The sequence below is a fragment of the Microchirus variegatus genome (assembly GCF_963457635.1).
Source record: "Microchirus variegatus genome assembly, chromosome: 5".
Taxonomy (NCBI): domain Eukaryota; kingdom Metazoa; phylum Chordata; class Actinopteri; order Pleuronectiformes; family Soleidae; genus Microchirus; species Microchirus variegatus.
This window is the reverse complement of record NC_139806.1, coordinates 25,524,580-25,545,030: the sequence shown is the minus strand read 5'-3', so window position 1 is coordinate 25,545,030 and position 20,451 is coordinate 25,524,580. Positions and strand designations below refer to the sequence as shown.

The 20,451-nt window shown below is 39.1% G+C and overlaps 1 protein-coding gene across 1 annotated transcript in view; it reads left to right on the top strand.

Moving 5' to 3' along the window:
• grik1a (glutamate receptor, ionotropic, kainate 1a) overlaps nucleotides 1–20,451 on the top strand; it is a gene marked incomplete at both ends in the record, with an annotated part of 50,063 nt that overhangs the window by 3,582 nt on the left and 26,030 nt on the right. Inside the window, 3 exons of the mRNA XM_083889659.1 lie at nucleotides 15,152–15,319; nucleotides 16,240–16,497; nucleotides 19,855–20,036. Of these exons, the coding sequence (XP_083745785.1) occupies nucleotides 15,152–15,319; nucleotides 16,240–16,497; nucleotides 19,855–20,036 (608 nt within the window). The remainder of the gene's footprint in view (nucleotides 1–15,151; nucleotides 15,320–16,239; nucleotides 16,498–19,854; nucleotides 20,037–20,451) is intronic.

The following is a 20,451-nucleotide window of genomic DNA, read 5'->3' as shown; positions in this document are numbered from 1 at the left end:
GGCAAAATCAGGCATTGGGTGGAGTTACCTGTAGAAGAAAAAAGAATATTGTAGTAACATTTAAAAAAAACTAACACAGCTTAAAAGCAGCAGTGTAAACTTTGTCACCAAGTGCATTTGTGAAACTAACGGGCATTCACTAATTTTTGTGTTTTCTTTCCTCTCTGCCATATTTTAACGGTGTTCAGTGTTTTTTTTGGCTACAAAAGAGTTAATAGTTTGTATTGAGTGCATATATGGCATTACATAGGACTGCAAGTGCTTATTAATACACACATACACACACATTTCAGTGAGAGTAATTGATTATCGATTCCTCCCTCTATACTCCTCTGGGCACCAGAGAATCCTGCAGCTCAGTGGCTTTTCCATCCAAAACACTCCCATGATATATATATATATATATATATATTTGTGTTCCTGACACTTGTCCATCATGGACGTGTGATGATGTGAGACAGTGAGGGTGATGCAATCAGTCTCACTGTCACCGCCTGTGCAGTGGTGTTAAAGAGGAGAGAGAGGGAGTTCACCTGGACTTGATTAGATGGGAGGAGGAGGAGGAGGAGGAGGAGTGAGCGCCATAGGCTGTGTTCATTATCCCAGTGTCTCACTTTCACACCAGAGAAGAGAAGTAATAGGTCAGTTGCATTTTACGTATTTATTTGTTGACACATTTTAGAAAGAGTTTTTATTGCTAAAATGCGGATTCAATGAGGCGGCGTTGCTGAAAAAAGAAACCTCATTAAGGCAGGGGGTCTCACACTCAAATGACCTGAGGGGCCAGTGAGAGTCTTGTCTGCTCCAGAGGGGCCCGGTCTAAAAACTTGACCTTTAAATGACGACACCATATTCCATCATGAGACTGTTTTTGCCAAACTGCCACTTTTCTGAGTGTGATACCCTTGTGTACTTTCAGGCCACATATTCTCAAACTCTTAAAAGATGAGCACAGTGGAGCTTTTATCCTCAAGTAAATAAGGAAAACAGGCCTCTGGTGTTAAACTCTGCACATACATCATCCTCGCACAGTCAAGGTCAGACATCCAAGTGAAGGAGCAACGAATAAATCACATATTTGGGTGAAGAGCTTGTTTAGAAGACAGTGAAGGTAACACTGAATTACTCAGGGGTTCACACCAGACACATACAACTGTATACCTTTTTATAACTAATTTTACAAGCTTTATTATTCCTCCTATTGTGTTAATACACTGAATTTAAAGGGAGATTTTGTCAGGTCTGAGGTCTAAAACATCTGCTCTAATTTTGATGCACCATTCCTGACGCAACGCTACGACATGCATTCATCTTCCCGACTTCCCGTTAGTGTAGCCGTTAGCATTTATGTTTGCGTTAATGCATACTTTTTTAAAACCTTGGACAGCACTTAACACATGGGGCAATTTAATGACTCGTACAGTTCATTTGCATATGTGGGTTTGGTGGGTGTTGGATGCTAACAAATTATATTTTAGAGAGTCAAATTTTTTGTTGTACACAATCATTTGTTTATGTAATTCATCTCGGGCTTTCTCAGTTATTAATTATTGCTATTTTACTAATCAATTCATTGTTTTTCAGCTTGTTAAATATGAATATTTTCACTTTACGGACCAAAACTATGGAGACAAGAATCGACAGATTAATCGGGTTATGAAAATAATCATTAGTTGCAGCCCTAAATCCATCCATCATCCTTAATCTACTGTTTAATTAGTCAATCTGGCTCACACTTGGCACCAGCCTATTACAACAAACAGGCGTTCGCACTCTCAGTCACACCAACAGTTAATTTGGAGTCTTCAGACACCATTAATGTGACCTCAGTTTGCCTATTAGCAGACGTTGGGGAAAAGACAACCGATCATTAAGATCATGTTGTGTTAAAATGGCTAAAATGTTCTCTCTCTAGAGTTCAAACACTTGTGTTTCATCAGCTGACATAGGGCGAACACCATAAGTGACGTTATCTGTGATGAGGTGAACTCTTAATGAAAAACTTGACCCTCGAAAAATATGCAAAACTAAGATGCATATCTCGATTCCTCTGTGTCAGATTTTCGTATGGACAGCGTTTGTTGGTTTTTGACGGTTGCACATGCATAGGTTTTCTGATGAGGCTTTTCGCTCCGGGTGACACATTTATATTCAGGACCATTCAGGACTAATACATTAAGCTTTGATGGTTTCGGCTCAGGCCTCTTGAACAACACAACTCCCGAAATTTCCGGCAAAACTGTGATTGTGTGTGTGCATGGGAATTAGAAGGTGAGAAAAATTACAAAAGTTTGGCTCGAGGAGTCTATTCATGTTATATTTAGGGTCATTTCATGACTATGCAAACTTCTTTGTTTATTTTTGTTTTAATGGTAATTTTTTTTGTCAATATTCCAAAAACCCTTCAGAACTCATGTTCATCACCCTCATTGTAAGAGTAATATGCTGAGGTTTCATTTTGCATGTTCGGCTTTCTCCTTGTCCCATCACGATTAACTCTGTGAGATTAAACACAGGAGTTTATATCTTTATATTCCAGTCAGATATACTTAGACTGTCAGAGACTGCTTTATAAGGCTGAAATTCACATGGGCCTCCCTTCATCATACAATAGCTGTAATGTGTACTAAGTAGGGGTGGGAATCACACGGTACCTCAGCCCAAATCGGATTTGTAGGCATATCTGATATGAATCTGATCTCATAAATGGGCTGTCAATAAATCAAAAATAACTAATTTGATTACTTAGACTATTTTAATTAGACTGAATTAATGAGTAATCAGACAGTGTGCATTTTAGACACCATACACAGAGCTGCACATGGAACTATGTGATTTCAAAGAGACTCAGGCCTAACGAGAGCCAGCCAAAGGCTCAACATGGATGACTGCCATCCTGTATGCAACAAGAACATGTGCTAACATCAACAACAACAACAAAAAAACCCCACCTCAGAATGTCCTTAGACACTCAAACATTCACATTTGTCATGATAAAGGCAAATTATCTTCCAAATGGAAGTCGCCGAGCAGCTGCCAGGTTATTACAGACACTATCGGTGCCTGAAGTGTTTAATTTGTTACTTGCTTTCCACTCGTTGGCGATGTCGATGCATTCCTCTGCGCAGGTCTCAGTAATTAGTCTTAGTCGCATCGGTTTTTTTTTTTACCGTCAAGGCAACGGATCGCAACTTCCAGTCATTGTCAATAAATTGTGACGTGACAACCGGGTAACTTTTGTTTTGGCGATGGTTCCGTCACTCAGTTTCCTATGAAACATTGCTCCATCTTCAGCTACTATCTCAGGCTTTCATGTCGGAGGTCCGCGCACACCAGAGGTAAACAAACTTGCGTTAAATCATTGTGTCGATTATCGCGTTAACGTTGACAGCCCGAATTGCAAGAGATCAGATCCGATCTGCGTGTGTCCACATTAACCATGTCTAGTCTTCAACATGGATTTTGACAGTTATTATAGTGTATCGGCATTGGCTTCCTGTTCCACTAGTGCTGAATTCTGAAGCTAAATTGAAGCGTTGTGTTCCGTCATCTGGCAAAGATTTAACACTTTTCTGCGGGACTTGCGATGCCGTAACGGAGACGATACGCAACGGATAAAAATTCAGTGGAAAGGCGCTTTGAAATCATATCTGAGTGACCGAAGCGTTCAGATCCGTTGATTGATTGATTGAAATGGATCTGTAAAAATCGGGGGCCAGAATCACATTTGGAACCACTTGTATGTATCTCATGTGTTTTTTAGCTGTCCAGAAAAAAATAAAGCTCGATACAATCTGGATATGGTTAAAAAGGCCTTAGTGAACGCTTTGTTAGGAACCTCATAACCCTAACCCCAACCTGAGCCCCAACCCCAAGCCCAACCCTAACCCTAATACTTAAGCCAAACTCCTCTTTCTACCACATCCAAAAGTTAGTTGGCCATTGGATTCAGATCTGCAGACTCACCAAACTCTGTCGTGCGCAAGAAAACCAGAGATGAGACAAGTCTTTGGTGTGTGACATGATGTTGGACGTAGAGAATATGAACATGTGGTCGTTGAGGGAGACACGCGAACAGACTGTGCAATCGATAAATGATGGATTGACCATCAAAAACCTGGACACAAGACCAGTTGGATCCGTGGATTCGTGTTGAAGATGCCAGATTGTGAACCTGCCATCTGCAGCCTCAGCAGAAAATCCATTCGCATCCATCCAGATCAGTCTTAATCTGCCCTCAATCTGACCCACCACCGCGAGGTTTGACGGCGCGCTCATACGGCGACATGCAAGTGGTTATCTGAGTTACTGTTTGTCAGATCAGACCAGTCATTTCTGTGTGAACTGTAACTTGAAATGTACAATAACGTCCCCTGCTTCGTTTGCTTCATTTCTTTCTCCCTCAGCCTTCAATAAAACATATTAATTTGTCCTCGGCGAACGTGAAAAACTACTTGAAAGTTGAACTCGCGCCTGTCAAAGACGTATATCAGTGTCCTGAGTAGTGTGATCATTTGTCATAGTGGCAGTTGTGAGGAAGGAGTGGGAGCTTTCGCTGTAGAACGTGTGTTGTCATGGGATAGTGCATGATAATGTTTTCATTCGTATGTATTGATCCTGTAGTCTCTGGGTATTTTTCCCCCTTCTTGTGATGTGCAGATTAAGGGAAGCGAGCGAAGAGAGAGTCGCTTCTATCCTTCGCTGTTTGTTTGATGTCTGTCAGAGCCCCAAAAAACCTATAAACCATAAGAAGTGAGGACATTTTTGAGAAATTAAGGACATTTTGGTTGGTAACTTTAAAGGGCTTTTTCAGGGTTAAGACATGGTTTTAGGGTTGGGGTTAGGTTGTCATGATTAAGGTTTAATAAGTGGTAACTTTATGTATTGTGCCCATGAGTGTCGTCACTGAGAATGCTAAATACCCGAATGTGTGTGCATGTGCAAAAAGAATAAATCAATACGGAACCTGGCAGAGGCTCAGTCTAAAAGGAAGCTGTGGTTTATTGCCAACTGTAACACACACTGCTTTCACTGTAGAAAACTAGTGTTCATCTAAAAAAAATACTTTTTTGTCCTTTAAAAAAAGAAAAGAAAAGAAAAAAAGCTCTTTGATATTAAAGCTGCAGTGCGTAGCTTTTGTTGTGTGTGGGTTTATTTTGTTATTGCCAACATTATTATTCTGCCTCTGTTTGGTCTTTGTGAACAAAAGGGTTCCAACATCCTTTATCTGAAATGGACTCTGTCAAGCAAAACTATCAGGCCTGACTAAAATTAAATAAACCAATTGAGCGTTTTCTAGCCAGGTGTTGCCTGAGGACGCCTGAAACTCATTGTTCACTCTTGAATAAATCTCAGTAAAGTCATCTCAGAGTGCGGTGGGTTTTTTTTTTTCCACCGTTGTTATTTCTGTTCTCATTCTTTTCCTCTGTTTTCCTCCTTTTCTCCTCCATCTCATACCTGACTGCATCTTTGCCTTGTTTGTCCAGTTGTATATCTCATTCAATCTGTTGTCAAGAGCACTTCCCCCACCCCTCACCCCCACCCACCACAAACAGAACGACAGAGTGCCATGACAATTCCTGCGACTTAGTTTGACACCTGAGACCCTTGTGTTTTTTTTTTAAACCTTCCAAATTGCATTTCCTCTTGCCTGCAGCAACACCGACTCTAAAGTGCACAGCAAACCCTGTTTTCAGACACATAGTTTTCAGGCAGCGGTGTCTGGAGAATGCATTTTTTTTTGTGGCTTTCTGATTATTTCAACGACGAGGAAACGATATTAGACACGAGAGAATATCAAGAACCTCTCTATACACATATTCTATTCAAATGATTTGAAAGCACGACGGCTCCTGGCACAAAGTGCGAAGAAGCTTTTGTTCCTGTTGACATTATTATTTTTCTCCGTCATTGCGCTCATTTTTGAGGGGGTAAAAAATTCTTGAAATTTGGCACAGAGGTTGGATCGGTGAAAAATGCGATAGTGAAACCTGCTCGTAGCCCCAGGGCTCTATAGCGCCCCCAGAGGTCAGGTCATGAGGAATTTTTGACGCAAGAGAAAGTGGCCAAAATTGCGTTAAATGCTAAAGTTTGGATGTTTCTATCGTGTCTAAGTCGCACATAGTTGTTCCTATTTGAACCAAACTTGGTACACTTCCTGCTCTCATGATTCCAAACAAATGTCCAATGTACTTCCATTAGCTCCACCCACCCAGAGGACAACCATTTTGGAAAAACAAAAATAGCTAGTCTATACATTGAACAATCTCTTATGAGCACGTTTGAGCTAGCCGTGTCAAACATAGTTGTTCCTATTTCATCCAAACTTGGTACACTTCTTGCTCTCATGATTCCAAATGAATTTCCAATGTACTTCCATTAGCTCCGCTCACGCAGAAGACAGCCATTTTGTAAAAACAAAAATGGCTTGTCTACACATTTGAACGAACTCGTCTGAGCACGTTTGAGCTGGCCGCATCAAGCATAGTTGTTCCGATTTTAACCAAACTTGGTACACTTCTTGCTCTCATGATTCCAAACAAATTTCCAATGTACTTCCATTAGCTCCGCCCACCCAGAAGTCAACCATTTTGGAAAAACAAAATAGCTAGTCTACACGTTGAACAAACTCGTTTGAGCACGTTTGAGCGAGCCGTGTCAAACTCGGTCCATATGTTCTTGACAAGTTAATGATTAAACATTGTCAAAGGATTTTCTTTACGTCAAAAGGTGTTTCCTGACAATAAAGTGGCAGGAAAACTACTTTAAAATTCCACTTTTGAAAGCTTTAACGTAAACAGAACGACATCTGCCCTATCATGACTGTGAGTCCTGCAAACGGTCCGAGTTGTGTTCAATTGATCTTCAATAGTTTTAAAGAAATACTGTCAAAACATTTACTAATACCCTTAATGAAATGTATCGTCAAAAAACAACACCTCACTGTGAAAATCCATCAACCTTATTGCATGTGCAAGAAGTACTCTTGAGCTGAGCCTGGTTTTGATTCTTTTTGACCATCAGAGATTGTGTTCCCATCCACTTATCGAGTATGCACAGTGCAGCAGCAGAGGTTCAAGCGCTGAGTGAAAATGAAAAAGGCTCCATGCTCTTTATCACAAGTCAATGACCTGTCACCATGATGTTAAAAATGATTGCGCGGTGAAATAGCTATAGAAAAATGACACTGTCTACATTTATATTGGTCCCTTATACATAAGCCTTTGGGAACGGGATAAACGGACCTATAAACAGATCTGTGACAACACAACACATTTTTACTCCAAGAAATAAGAGTTGAAGCTGCAATAAAAGTCCATTATCTCAGAATTTGTATGCGTTTGAATGTGCATTAATAAATAAATAAATAAATCCCACTGCGTGAAAAAGCAGCAACGCTAGGTAATCAGTCGTGGAAATCGGTAGTGACAACTATTGGGCAGTAGCTGTCAATCACACTGGTGTCCACTCAAATGCGTCATGTTTTATCATCCGTTTTCCTCTGAATGAGAACCTAATTGACAAAAATTGACACCCCGTCCTGATGAAGAAGACCTGGAGCCAATAACCGAGGAATCGTAAATTCACAATTCCAATTCCTCAGGAAAATGTTCACTGATGTGAATCAAGCGCGAAATGGGCCAATTTTCTTGTAGATTTCCACTCAAACTTCTTTTTGAGGACTAGAATCTTACTTCTGGGTCAACCTCGACTGCCAAACATGAAGATTATACCCACTTATGATCATATGATCTATGGTTTACATGCATGTATAAGTATATATGTAAATACTCTTTACATATACTCACTTTTACTCACGTTTGAACACAAACATCTGTACTTTCACCTCCTTGCATACTCAAAAACAGGCTTGATACTTTAGTTGTAAAGCATGTGAAGGGAATTATTGACTATTCTTCATTTTGCTCTCTGAGCGCCGTCTTCCCAACATCAAGACGAACAACATAAAAGATGAAGAGTCAGAGAGGAATAGTCAACTCTTACTGTAGAAAGTGAAGTGAGGAACTTCAGAGAAGCAAGACCTTCCCCACTGTGCAGATGGCAATAAAAAATAATAAATCCTATTTTGTGAGGCGAGTACTTTTTTTTATTTTCAGACATTAAAAGAGGTATCTTGTAACACTGAAGTTAAAAAAATATCTTTTACTTTTCACTTTAAGTACATTTCAGAGCTTGTGCTTTATTTGACGAGAGTACAATCAATATTTCAGCTTACGCCAGAGCCTTTTTTACACAAATCTTGGTACTTTTAGCTAAGTAAAGAATGTTTTTCCACGTCTGATTGCAACTTCTTGCAACTGCTGCGTCTTCCCAACATCGACCACACAATATACACTTGAAAGAGTTGAATTACACAGTTTTGCTGTAAAATATTAGGGGTTGGAATCACAGGGTGCGCGATACACAGTCCGTAATACCAATAATATGATGGTTAGCGCCGTCAACGTTAACGCACGTTAATGCATGATGCGTTTCCATGACGACTGACCGAAAAAAGACGTTGTGACAGCATGTTTATCTGACTCCCGATTTCTTAAAATTAGTCTCTAAAGTAATGCTAAACTTTAAAAACAGAGGCACACATATGCAGTACTCAGATACGCTGGTTATTTGTTGTGCTGCTCTTTTCGTTTAATAAACAGACCGCTCCAGTTAGACTGTATGCGAGCTAACGACGTTAAAGGAGCTAACAAAGCTAACGAAGCTAATGGAGCTAACTGGTAAACGGTGCCTGGACCTCGTTGCCACCGCATGTAAACATGTCGTCACAGGCGTCTTTTTCAAATCAGTCATCATGGAAACGCCTAGCGAGTGAAAGCAGGGACTGTTTACTTTAGAGATGGATATTTTGACCGACCCCTTTATAAAATAATAGTGATTTACTTTTCCAAAACACAAAATACTCCTATGCTCTACCATGGCGTCTGTCACATGTTGTTAAATTAGAAAATCTAACAAATTAAATCCCCAGTGATGCAAATGGAAAACCGCACACTTTATATGTGCACTCATCCTTAATTCAAGCATAACAAGCTGCCCTGTGTTTGAAAGTATCCTCGGCGCATCTTGAGTGCACAGGCTTGTGTTTTTATGCAGATGAAATCGTACCTGCAAACCCCAGGCGCTTGTTAAAAGGCATTGATGGCGCCCTGTGGGCCCTCTGAAACTTTGAACACCCATTTATGCTTTCCCTGTCGAGCAGATGGATGTGTTCCCGAGGCAAATTATTCCTCATTATTTGAGAGCTGAGTGAATGCCTTTAGTGCTCCGAGGTACATTAATTCATTTGTGAGGAGAGGGGAGAAAAAAAAGAAAAAGAAACACCTTGTTTTGAAAAGGACGGGGGTAAAAATGGCACGTTTATGAGAGCAGCAGTCACAACTCACAGCGGAGTTGGAGGGACGAGGTCGGCACATGATTAATTAATCGTAATTAAATAGTAAAATGAGCGTTGATTGATTTGAGAGTCTCCTCCATGCACTGTGACGTCTGCCTGTGTGAGGACGTCCATTGATCATATCGTGTTTTCCTTTTCACAGCGTCGCTTATTCACACATCTCGTGTTTGTGAATGTGATACTGCACCGGCGAATTTCATTAATTCTGACACAGATTCACGGATGAGCTGATTTGAATGTAAAGGTCATAACTCTGCGAAGTGATGACACTTTAGAACCAAACTTCAAAGACCAACTCTGTTGTTATATCGCCGTGTGACTTAAAATGCGCTCGCGGCGATAGATGGGGTGTTTTTTTCCAAAGTGTTTGTGTTCCGTATCGACATTTCATCAACGCTGACTTTGCCAAGCGCTCCGCTCGCTGCCATTTCCATGGATCTGCTTTAAAGCCAGACACTCGCTCTCACTGATAACTCACTGCCGTCAGGGACAGAAGGACATTTTAAAACGCTGAACAAAAATCTCATCAAAAAGTAAACCTACACCTGCGCAAGTCTCTGATATATCAAGAATATGTCTGCCACTTTTGGACAAACTTTTCTGGCTCACTCTCTCACTAAAGTCCATAGAGAAAAGGAGCGATTTTACATCATGGCTCACAGGAGTCGTTGATTGACTGCTGCCTCCATCTGTTAGTTGTTGTTCTGATTCACTTAAGTGACGTAAACTTGCCAAATGCGGCCGATCGTGAGGATTGGATAAAGTTTTATCGGATATTGGGAGAGTAGCATCCTCCAATCCTCACAATTAAAGTGCTACTGTGGCTGTTTACGACATTTCAGAGGTCTGGCTCTGGTAATGCCCGATTTTCCAATCTGACTTGATTTTAAAAATGTGGGAGACCACACACAACAACAAACTCTGTCACGGAATATCAATGTTTTAATCCAGTCGAGACGCAGCACTTTTAGCGTTTAATCAAACCGTTTCAGGGAGGAGATTAGGTCGGTCAGTAGGTGTGTGTCCGGTATTTGGTGATGAGAAATGCAAAAAAAAACAAAAAACTGTGGATGAAGTCATGGCTGAGGGGTTGGGTTCAGTTGTAAATTTAAAAAAAGTTTATTACTTACGATTTGGGTAAAACAGTTTAGATTAGGGAACACATATTCACATACTTAATAAGGCATACGAGCCCCAGAGTTAAAATAAGGTTATGTAGAATAAGGTGTTAATACGTGCTTAATTATTACTAATAAAGTGCTCGTAGGCTAATTATATATGTTAGTAACATAGAAATGTGTAGACCTAAGAACAAACAATAAAAAATACTGTTGAAAATATAAAAACAACACAAATAAACTTCATACATCATAGGGTACATAGATCTGGCTGTCATCAGTGTAACAGTGGAAGGAGGTACCTTGTTTCCTAAGGATGGAACCCAAGGGAAGTAAATAGAGCTAAAAAAAAGCAGAGGCCCTAAAATTGAGCCCTGTGGGACCCCACATGACAGGGGAGCAGATGAGGATTCTTAGCCAGTACCGCTAATGCCTGCTAGATGCTGCAAACGAAACAACGGTGAATATGTGTTCCCTATTCTAAAGTGTTACCACGATTGGAAATCAGGAAGCCTCTGATGCATCCTATGACGTCTCTTAACCCTTCCCACTACATAATAATTTGGCCGAATAATCTGTTCAAATCATGTTAAAATCGGACGACGTCCCACGATTGTTGGAAGGATTGAAATCTGGCCCGTCATCCGCTGGCGTGGCCTGCATACTCCTTCCCACATACTTATGTATTATACATGGTGTGTGATGTTGTTCTGTGATGGATGACCTCATTTACATCAATGATCAAACTATCAGAGTTCAGTTTACTCACAGACGTGAGAAGTCATGAATCAGTCAGTGACTGAAGAGCGGTAACTGATGGAATATTGAGCAAAGGCAGCAGCTTTGAATTCCGACTAAATGTATGATTGTATGTGACTTTTATGCAGACTGACGACTGAGTGGTGACATATGACCCTCGACAGTCGTTCTGTGTTCCTCTGCACAGCTGTCACATCGGCCTCTCGTTCCATTCTTTCTTCGGCGTTTTTCCCCCATTCATGGTTAACTTCCCATTACTGTTCTGTGCTCTGTAATTACTGTAATTGCGGGAAGAAATTACATTTTTATGGTAATAACTTAATGGAGTTGGATTTTAATTGCTAATGAGCCGGCGTTTCATTAGCGAGGATTTATTTGTGACCAGGGCATCTTGTCGAGTGTGTGTTTAAGGGTGTTTGTATTTTGTAAACAAATTAATATTCCCTTAAGCACGCGTTGAAAATCAAAGCACAGATTGTATCAGTCATGTCCTGCCTTCACACACACATTAAGTGCGATGTGACGTGGCACGCGTCCTCAGGCTCGACCAGCAGCTGTTACCCCCTGCCTCTTGTCTTATAACGTCTTGTTATGTGGGAGCTATAATTAATCATGTTGATTTCATTACTGTCTGGTTGTGGAATTGAAAAACTGGACTTTTATTTGCTACGAGGCACCGTTTTCGTCGGAACCCGCTGAAGACTCTGTTCTTGTCGTGACATTTGAGCTCCGTAATGAGCCACAGCAGCCCACTGACTGCATTAAAATCACATTATTTCTGCTTGAATAATATTATCCTTATGCAGAAGTTAAGTCTTATTTCCAGCAGCGTTTAAAATATCACCGGTTTTCTGTGCGTCATGCTTCATTTCTGGTAAATCTGCAGCGCTGTGGTGCCTCTGAGCAAAATACAGTATATATATATCAATGTAAATGTCCCGGATTATATGATTTTGTCGCTGTGCTCTTCCATAATTAGATGTTGCAAGTCCGTCTGTGTGTGTACATCCAGCGATTTCTTTAAAATCACATTTAGAAACCGAGCAAATTGCTTGTCATGCTGCGGAAAGTGGCTTTTAAAAGTCACAGTCGGGTATAGATGTGACCTGACTTCCACAGGAAGTCCAGAGATACTTTTATTTCCTGTCTGTTCACACAAACACTAACAGTGACAGACTCTTTCTGTAACTCCAGTCGTTAGAATAACGCCGTATGCCTCATCTTCATTTTTGCTCGACTCTGCGGCGACGCCAGATAAATCCTCTGCTCATAGAATATTGAAGCTCGAGGTATTGGAACTACAAATTTCATCTTTTATCGTGGACGTAACATATTTATAGATTTCTTTATGACGAGGAGATTTGGCTTGCGTAAAAGCAACCGTGTGGAATGACCCTCATTATGTCAGAATGTTGGGGATAATTTTAGATTCAGCAGATGGTAGCGCTGTTTTATGGAGCTGATATGTATAAAAATGTTGTTGTTGACCTTGTCTGGTTTATTGATTTACTAACCAGCCTGTGTCCTGTCAATCCTTTCCATCTCTGCTGCATGTTGTCATCATTTATAGACGTATGGATCTATTCTCTATTAAGGCAGTGATTCCTAAAGACGGGGTCAGGACCCACATATGGGTCCCAAACAAATGTGCCAAATTTCCTCACCTTTTAATTAAGATTTATCTACACGTGTGTTAAATAACATGCACAAAACATGTATTTATTTTTAAATATTCCTTGTGTAGTTTTTTGGTAAAGATTGTTGTGTATTTTATGAAATATTGTAGTGTTTTGGTAAAGGTTGTAATGTTTTGTGAAATATTGTAGTGTTTTGGTAGAGGTTGTAGAGTATTTTTTGAAATATTGTAGTTTGGAAAAGGTCGTAGAACATTTTATGAAATATTGTAGTATTTTTTATAAGTTTCTTGTGTATTTTATGAAATATTGTTGTGTATAAGTAAATGTTATAGTGTATTTTATGAAATATTGTAGTGTTTTAAAAAGTTTGTAGTGTATTTTATGAAATATTGTTTTAGTAAAGTTTGCAGTGTATTTTTTGAAATATTGTAGTATTTTGGTGAAGGTTGTAGTGTATTTTATCAAATATTGTAGTGATTACGCAAAGGTTGTAGTATATTTTATGAAAATATTGTAGTGTTTTAGTAAACGTTGTAATGTATTTTATGAAATATTGCATTGTTTTGGTAAAGGTTATAGTGTATTTTACAACATTTTGTATTGTTTTAGTAAGGTCTGTGGTGCATTTTATGAAATATTGTAGCGTTTTGGTAAAGGTTGTAGTGTATTTTATGAAATTATTGTATTGTTTTGGTGAAGGTTATAGTGTATTTTATGAAATTATTGTATTGTTTTAGTAAAGTTTGCAGTGTATTTTATGAAATATTCTATTATTTTGGTGAAGGTTGTAGTATATTTTATCAAATATTGTGTTTAGGTCAAGTTTGTAGTGTATTTTATGAACTATTGTGGTGTTTTTGTAAAGGTTGTTTTGATTTGTGAAAGGTTGTGGTTGATTGAAATGTGTAATTTCTGTAAATGTGTCATTTGTCGACCTTTGTTTGACCTCTGATCTTCTAGAAATGGGCCTCAGCCACAATAGAACAATGTCCATCTATTAAGCGTTGGAAGTAAAGAATTGAATCGTGAATAACAAGGTTTTCATGGGACACTTAATGAGATGTTAAAAGGTGAATGGATTTTCAAACTTTCAGCCTCAGAGTAGAAAAATCAACAAACCCACGAGTCGTTCATTAATTATGACTGTTGCTGAGTGACTGCATTACATTAGAGGATATGGCACACAATGTTGATTTTATTTTATGCAGCACATTTGTTTAATGGCTTTTATTGATAAAGCATTACAGAGTGGTTCAGTCACCATTAGTGAGGCCATTAAGTACACACACACACACACACACACACACACACACACACACACACACACACACACACACACACACACACACACACACACACACACACACACACACACACACACACACACACACACACACACACATACAGAGAACAAAGAACATGGTGTCTGGAATATTAAAGAAGAAACATGCACAGGATGGAATCACTTCATTTCAGAGCCATCGTGTTTGTTCCTCCTTCTCTAATTTCCTGTCTGCTTTAAAAAGAAGTGAATTCATTAGTAACGAACAGGTTTTTTTGTGTAGAGGAAATGTATGTGCCTTGTTTTGTTGATTCAAACCCAATAAGTGGAAGACATAATTATAGATTCCACAAATTAGACCACTTTCCTTGTTCGAGTTATTCATGCGGTTGCTTTCAGACACTTTTCTATGCGCACAAAGCAGGAACGCCAGTTGAAAAAGTCTGTTTTCAACTGCTTTGTGTAGTCTGTGTGACGGCTTTTCAAACGTATTCTTACAAAACAAGGCGACACCTGCTCAGTTACAACGTTTTTCACGAATAGTGCAATGGTAAATTCAACTGCCCATCACCCTTTTCTGATACCACAATCCATTTGTGTATTCAAATTAGGATGTCTAGACCCAACTCACACCTAACTACAACATCTGCAGGATACCTCGGTGGGGAGTTTCCCCCGGTAGACAAAGGGGTGTGAAAGCACGACCTGGAGGGGCAGACCCCTTCCCAGACAAAGAGATGTGAAAGGGATGTTCCCCAGGTATAAATGTTGAGGGTTCACTGCTCACAGCTAGGATCACTCATGTGTAGACTGACCTTTTCCTTGCAAAGAAAATAAAAGTCTCTATTTCATTCTTCACCAGCAGCAGAGAATCTCCACAACAATAGTCACAGAATTTGTATTGAATACGTCTTTCTCTTGGCGTTCCTCTGCACAGGCGGCATTTTCGAGACCCGCGAGAGCGAGCTGGTGAGCATGGACGAGCTGGCGTTCAAGTTTGCCGTCAACAACATCAACCGCAACAAGACACTGATCCCCAACACGACGCTCACCTACGACATTCAGAGGATCAACCTGTTCGATGGCTTCGAGGCCTCCCGCAGAGGTATGAGGGATTTGAAAAAGACGTCTTGATATTGATCATTGAAATCAGCACTTATTTTTATTAACACTTAATTTATTTGTATTACACTATAACAATGTAGATGCACTTGTGTTGTGGGCATCCACAGTGTAGGTAGAGGCAACTGGACATAAATCAACACTTAAGTTATGAAAGACTTCCTTATAGCTGCTTACATTTCAGTTTGCCCATACAGAGGCTTTAAGTGAAGTGATATCACATACGCTTTACCTATTATTACTATGAATTTTAGCAATTTATATATATATAATAGGTGTAACATGATTGATGTGTTTTATTTCTGCAAAAACCATGAATGTAATTAGGAAATGATTGATGATGAAGTTCTTTAAAATCTCCATCTATGAAAAGTATCACGAACTATATTGCTAAATAAAAACTAATAAAAAAATTTGATTATACATAATTTAAAGGTGCATTATGTAATAAATCAAAAGCAACTGGCAGTAAAATCCTCCTAATATGTCACAGAGACTCAGGAATAATGTTCATATAACAAACTGAACTCACCAACAACAACAGTACAGACAAAATATTTGCATTAAAAAAATATTTTGCAGACTGCAAATCATGTTTAAGTTTTGAAATCATGTTTTGGCATGTGGCGCCACCTACTGCCGTCTACCAATCATTGCAGTCAGTAGAGTCTCAGACGGCGAGCAACCACGGGTTGCCAGTTACATCAAAAAACGAAACCTAAAAGACCTCGGTATTTTGAAAAATACAAAATGCTGAAAGGTTTATGAATATTATCTATACTTTTAAAAGAAGGGGTGTGTCCTAATGTCTACACAGCCAAGATTTCAATGTGATCTGTAATAATAATGTTGTAAAACCCTTAAATCTGCATCTGTAATTCACACTTTTTTCCCCCCCACCAGTGTGTGACCAGCTGGCTCTCGGCGTGGTCGCTGTGTTCGGACCTTCCCACAGCTCGTCGGTCAGCGCCGTTCAGTCCATCTGCAACGCCCTGGAAGTCCCGCACATCCAGACCCGCTGGAAACACCCGTCCGTGGACAACAAGGACACGTTCTTCATCAACCTGTTCCCCGAGTACACCGCCATCGCCAGAGCCATCCTGGATGTGGTGTCCTTCTTTAAGTGGAGGAAGCTCACAGTGGTGTACGAGGACAGCACAGGTAGAGTGTTTGTATTTTTACAGTGCGAGTTCAAAAACTGGATTTTATCGGTCTTACTGCAAAGCTAAAAGCACATTTACATAAACAAAATAGGGTTTTCCTGTGCAAAAGAATACTCCTGATGTTAGTAATACTACCTTTGTGATATTAATCCTTAACAGCACAGATCTATGGCATACTTGGTAAATTGCCATTGGAATAATCCACAACTCCTTATAAGAACATCCTGGGGGTGTTTGTTTATAGGTCGCATATTCTATTTTAATATCAATTTTAGTAGTGATATAAACTAGCAATAATTGTTTTTCTTTCATTTTTGTTCATAAAAGTGAACTTTGAACTGTGACGTATTTCCAAATTTCACATATTCAATTGTGAAATGAAACGATTTTACACATTTCGAGTAGTTTTTGCTCAGGTGTGTTTAAATAGTTGCTCGAAATAAGGATATAAGGACTCTGTATTACACTTTCTTATAGTCTGAGTGATTTGGTTTAGTGCAAATAATACAACTATAATTGATGCAATGAATATTTTTACATTTGGTCGGAGGGGGGGGACGTCCCTCAATCAAATTCTGCTTAGGGCCCCATATATGATAATTATAATAATGAAACAGTTTCAGAGCTTATTTTCAGCATATTTTGTAAATTCTCTTTGCATTTGAAGGATCCTACACATTGTTGGTGACATTCTTCAGCAGAGTTTGATAAAGTAACTTCCTTTACTCTCACTACAACATGGACGTCACGCTGTATTTAATAAGACTTGAAACTAGTTATTGAGATTAGAAGTTCTTGATTAGAATTAGGCTAATTTCCTATAGATTTACACCAGGGGTCTCAAAGTCAAAGGAAGGGCCGGTCAAGTGACAAAGAAATACATTTTTTGGGGATGAAGGCAACTGTTCAGTAAGGGTGGGTGATATTAGCATAAAGGTATATCTTGGATACGTGTTCCCTTTTAGCCTCTTTTAGAATATTCTAGTAATGGCAACAGCGGTCCTTTAAATTTGGACAGAACAGAGTCCGGAGAGCGGACTCAGAACTGGTTAAAAGACCTCTTATTTACTTTTGCAATCAGTAGCGTTGCCCTCTAATGGTCATTTTAGAGAATACAGGTTTTAGATACTTTTGCATTGGCTTCACTTTCTTGACACAAAGTCAGTTTGTTCATACAGTCTATCGTCATTTTATGGCTCTAACATCTCGGAAAAATTGGATTGTTGTGTTTTGAAGACCAGGAAAAACATAACATTGATTTGATCATTATGCGACAATCACCAGAAAAAGATTAAATCATATCATATTATCACTTTAGTGTTTCCTGGTAACTGTGTTATTTTGCACTGCATTATTGGATATCATAATAACCCCGTGTGATATTTGAAGCAGAGCGATAATAGAGAGAATGGGTCGAAAGTGCCACCTCTTGTTTCCTGGACTTCACGGCGTATCCATGTGTCATGTTTAGAAAAAAATGCAATTTCTGTTTCCCTGTCACTCACGCCGGTCGGTGAACCCAATCTGCTGCAGGGCTCCGGTCGCTGGTATCAAACAGCTGCTCACTGATTTTTAAACCTCCAATCCCGCCGGAAAAAATGTTAAATGCCGCCGCTGAAATGTCATAGTTTATGGATTTTTCTTCTCTCCTCCTTTTTAGTTTTGATCAGATGTTTATTTTTTTTCCAAAATGTCACATCGACACACACCTGAATTCATGTGACTGGAAAATAAAGTATCAGAAGATAAGAAGGGAATTTTATTACCACTATCAATTCATGTGGAAAAATGTCTAATCTTAAACGCTTTAAAACACGAGTTGTTAATTTTTCAAAAGTCCAACCTACGGATATTATATGTCTTGAGAAATTGTGAATTGTGTCCAGGTACAAAAATAGGATGAGAGGGGGTGGTGATAAAACCTGGAGCCAGCACTCTGTGAAACTGTAATGAAATTTAAGGGACTGACAAACTGACTCTTTCTTTTCAACAAATGAGTTGTACATTAATTAAGTTTGATGCTTCAGTGCATGATATTAATCTGCCTTAGAAATAATGACTATATCAGCCCTTTAACACTGCAGGCAACACTTTAGCGCAAGCGCGTTTTGCATCACCGTAATTACGCAACGTTTACATTTGTGCTATCGGAAAAGCTCCAACTGTTTCTGAAAGTTGAGAAGTTGCACTGAAAAACCAACATGTGGGTTTTATGGTAATTTCACTCAAGCCGTTGCAGGAAGCAACTTTGTCACCAGAGATGGGAAAGTTGGAAAAATGCCTGTACATATAATTTCCATTTTTTTGCCCTGTTTTTGGACATTGAGACAAAAACTCAAACAAATGTTACTTTAAATGTTTTATACTGTTCAAATTTAACACGCAAAATCTGGTGTTCATGTCCAACTACAGTGTTTTTCTTCATTTTGAATTGTTTATACACTATTTAACATGCAGTAAATTGTAAATAACTGGAAGATATTGAAAGTTATAAATGACCAAAAGCACTTACTCACAGGACATTTTCTGGCCCTTTTATGATTAAAATAAGCAAAAAAAGAGGACATCTTTGAGGGTTAGGTGTTACCTGACTGAGGGAGTGTTTGTGTGTATACAGCAGCAGCCCAGCAGCAGGCAGGGATGAGAAGCATTTATCTCATCAAACTGTTCAATAATCATTTTTTGGAGCAGTAGAATTCACTTTGTTTCTGTTTGATCCGTCTGTATGGACGTTAAACGAATCACTTTGTGCAGCACGGGAATATTGCAGGGCAACATGAGATCTAAACATAGTTATTCTGAAAAACACTGAGAAATACTTCCAATCAGCAATCTGTGAACACATTTGACATAGGTTATTTTTAAAATACCATGCACTACAGTTTTAAGACAACTCGCAAAATGCCTCAAAATGTCTGTTTGGACTTTTTTTTACTTAGTTAAACCATAAAAGGACCAGAGAATGTCCTGTAACTAAGTGCATTTTTCCAGGATAACTTCCAATATCTGGCAGTTATTTACAGTTGCATGTACTGGGTGTTAAAATACTGTTTTAACAATTTGAAATGAAGAAAAACAATACATCATTACAGTAATGCAAAGTATGCATGTCCTATGTGTTGTCAGTGATATGTTAAAGGGTTAAAAACAACTTATTTTGAATTTAAATAGCTCCTTACAGCAATCTGACATGTTAGCAGGTGAACTTTTGTTTCCAAATATACTGTAAAAAGAAAGTTTGATAAACTTAAGATTCCTTAACGACGTTAAGTTACTTCAAAATTCTAAATGTAGGCAGTTATATGAGGACAACTGTGAAAGTGGGAGTGTGGTATTGTCCCATGTGACTCTGTAGGTCTGATGCGGATGCAAGAGTTAATCAAAGCTCCTGCAAAGCTCAACCTGAAGGTCAAGATCCGCCAGCTCACCCCGGGTAACCAGGACGCCCGCCCTCTGCTCAAGGAGCTGAAGAAAGACAAGGAGTTCTTCATCATCTTTGACTGCTCCCATCGCATGGCTGCGGAGCTCCTTAAACAGGTTCGTACGCTGTTGTATTTCTTCAAGTTTCACCGTTTTAAATTTTTTTTTTTTTTTACAACACATTTATGAGTCATTTGGGGACAACGCATTTAATGATTCCTTTTAACAGAATGTCTTTTTATGCCGTGTCGTAAATCCTTCCGAACCTATTACCTTGTTTACCAAGGCTTTCATTGAGATTTAAATGGAAGCCATTAAGAGATGCGATAAAAAAAAAAAAAAAAAAAAGTTGTTAAATTGCCTCTTTGAGATAAAGTGGCACTTCTTCTATGAGCTGTCAATATTTTAAATGAGCTTCTGCTTGCTGCAGTTTTGGGGGGAAGCTCCTTTAACTCCATAAGACACAGTAGTTTATGACATAAATTGACTTTTTCACTAAAGATAAGTTTCTTTAGAGTGTTTCTGGTCTTGA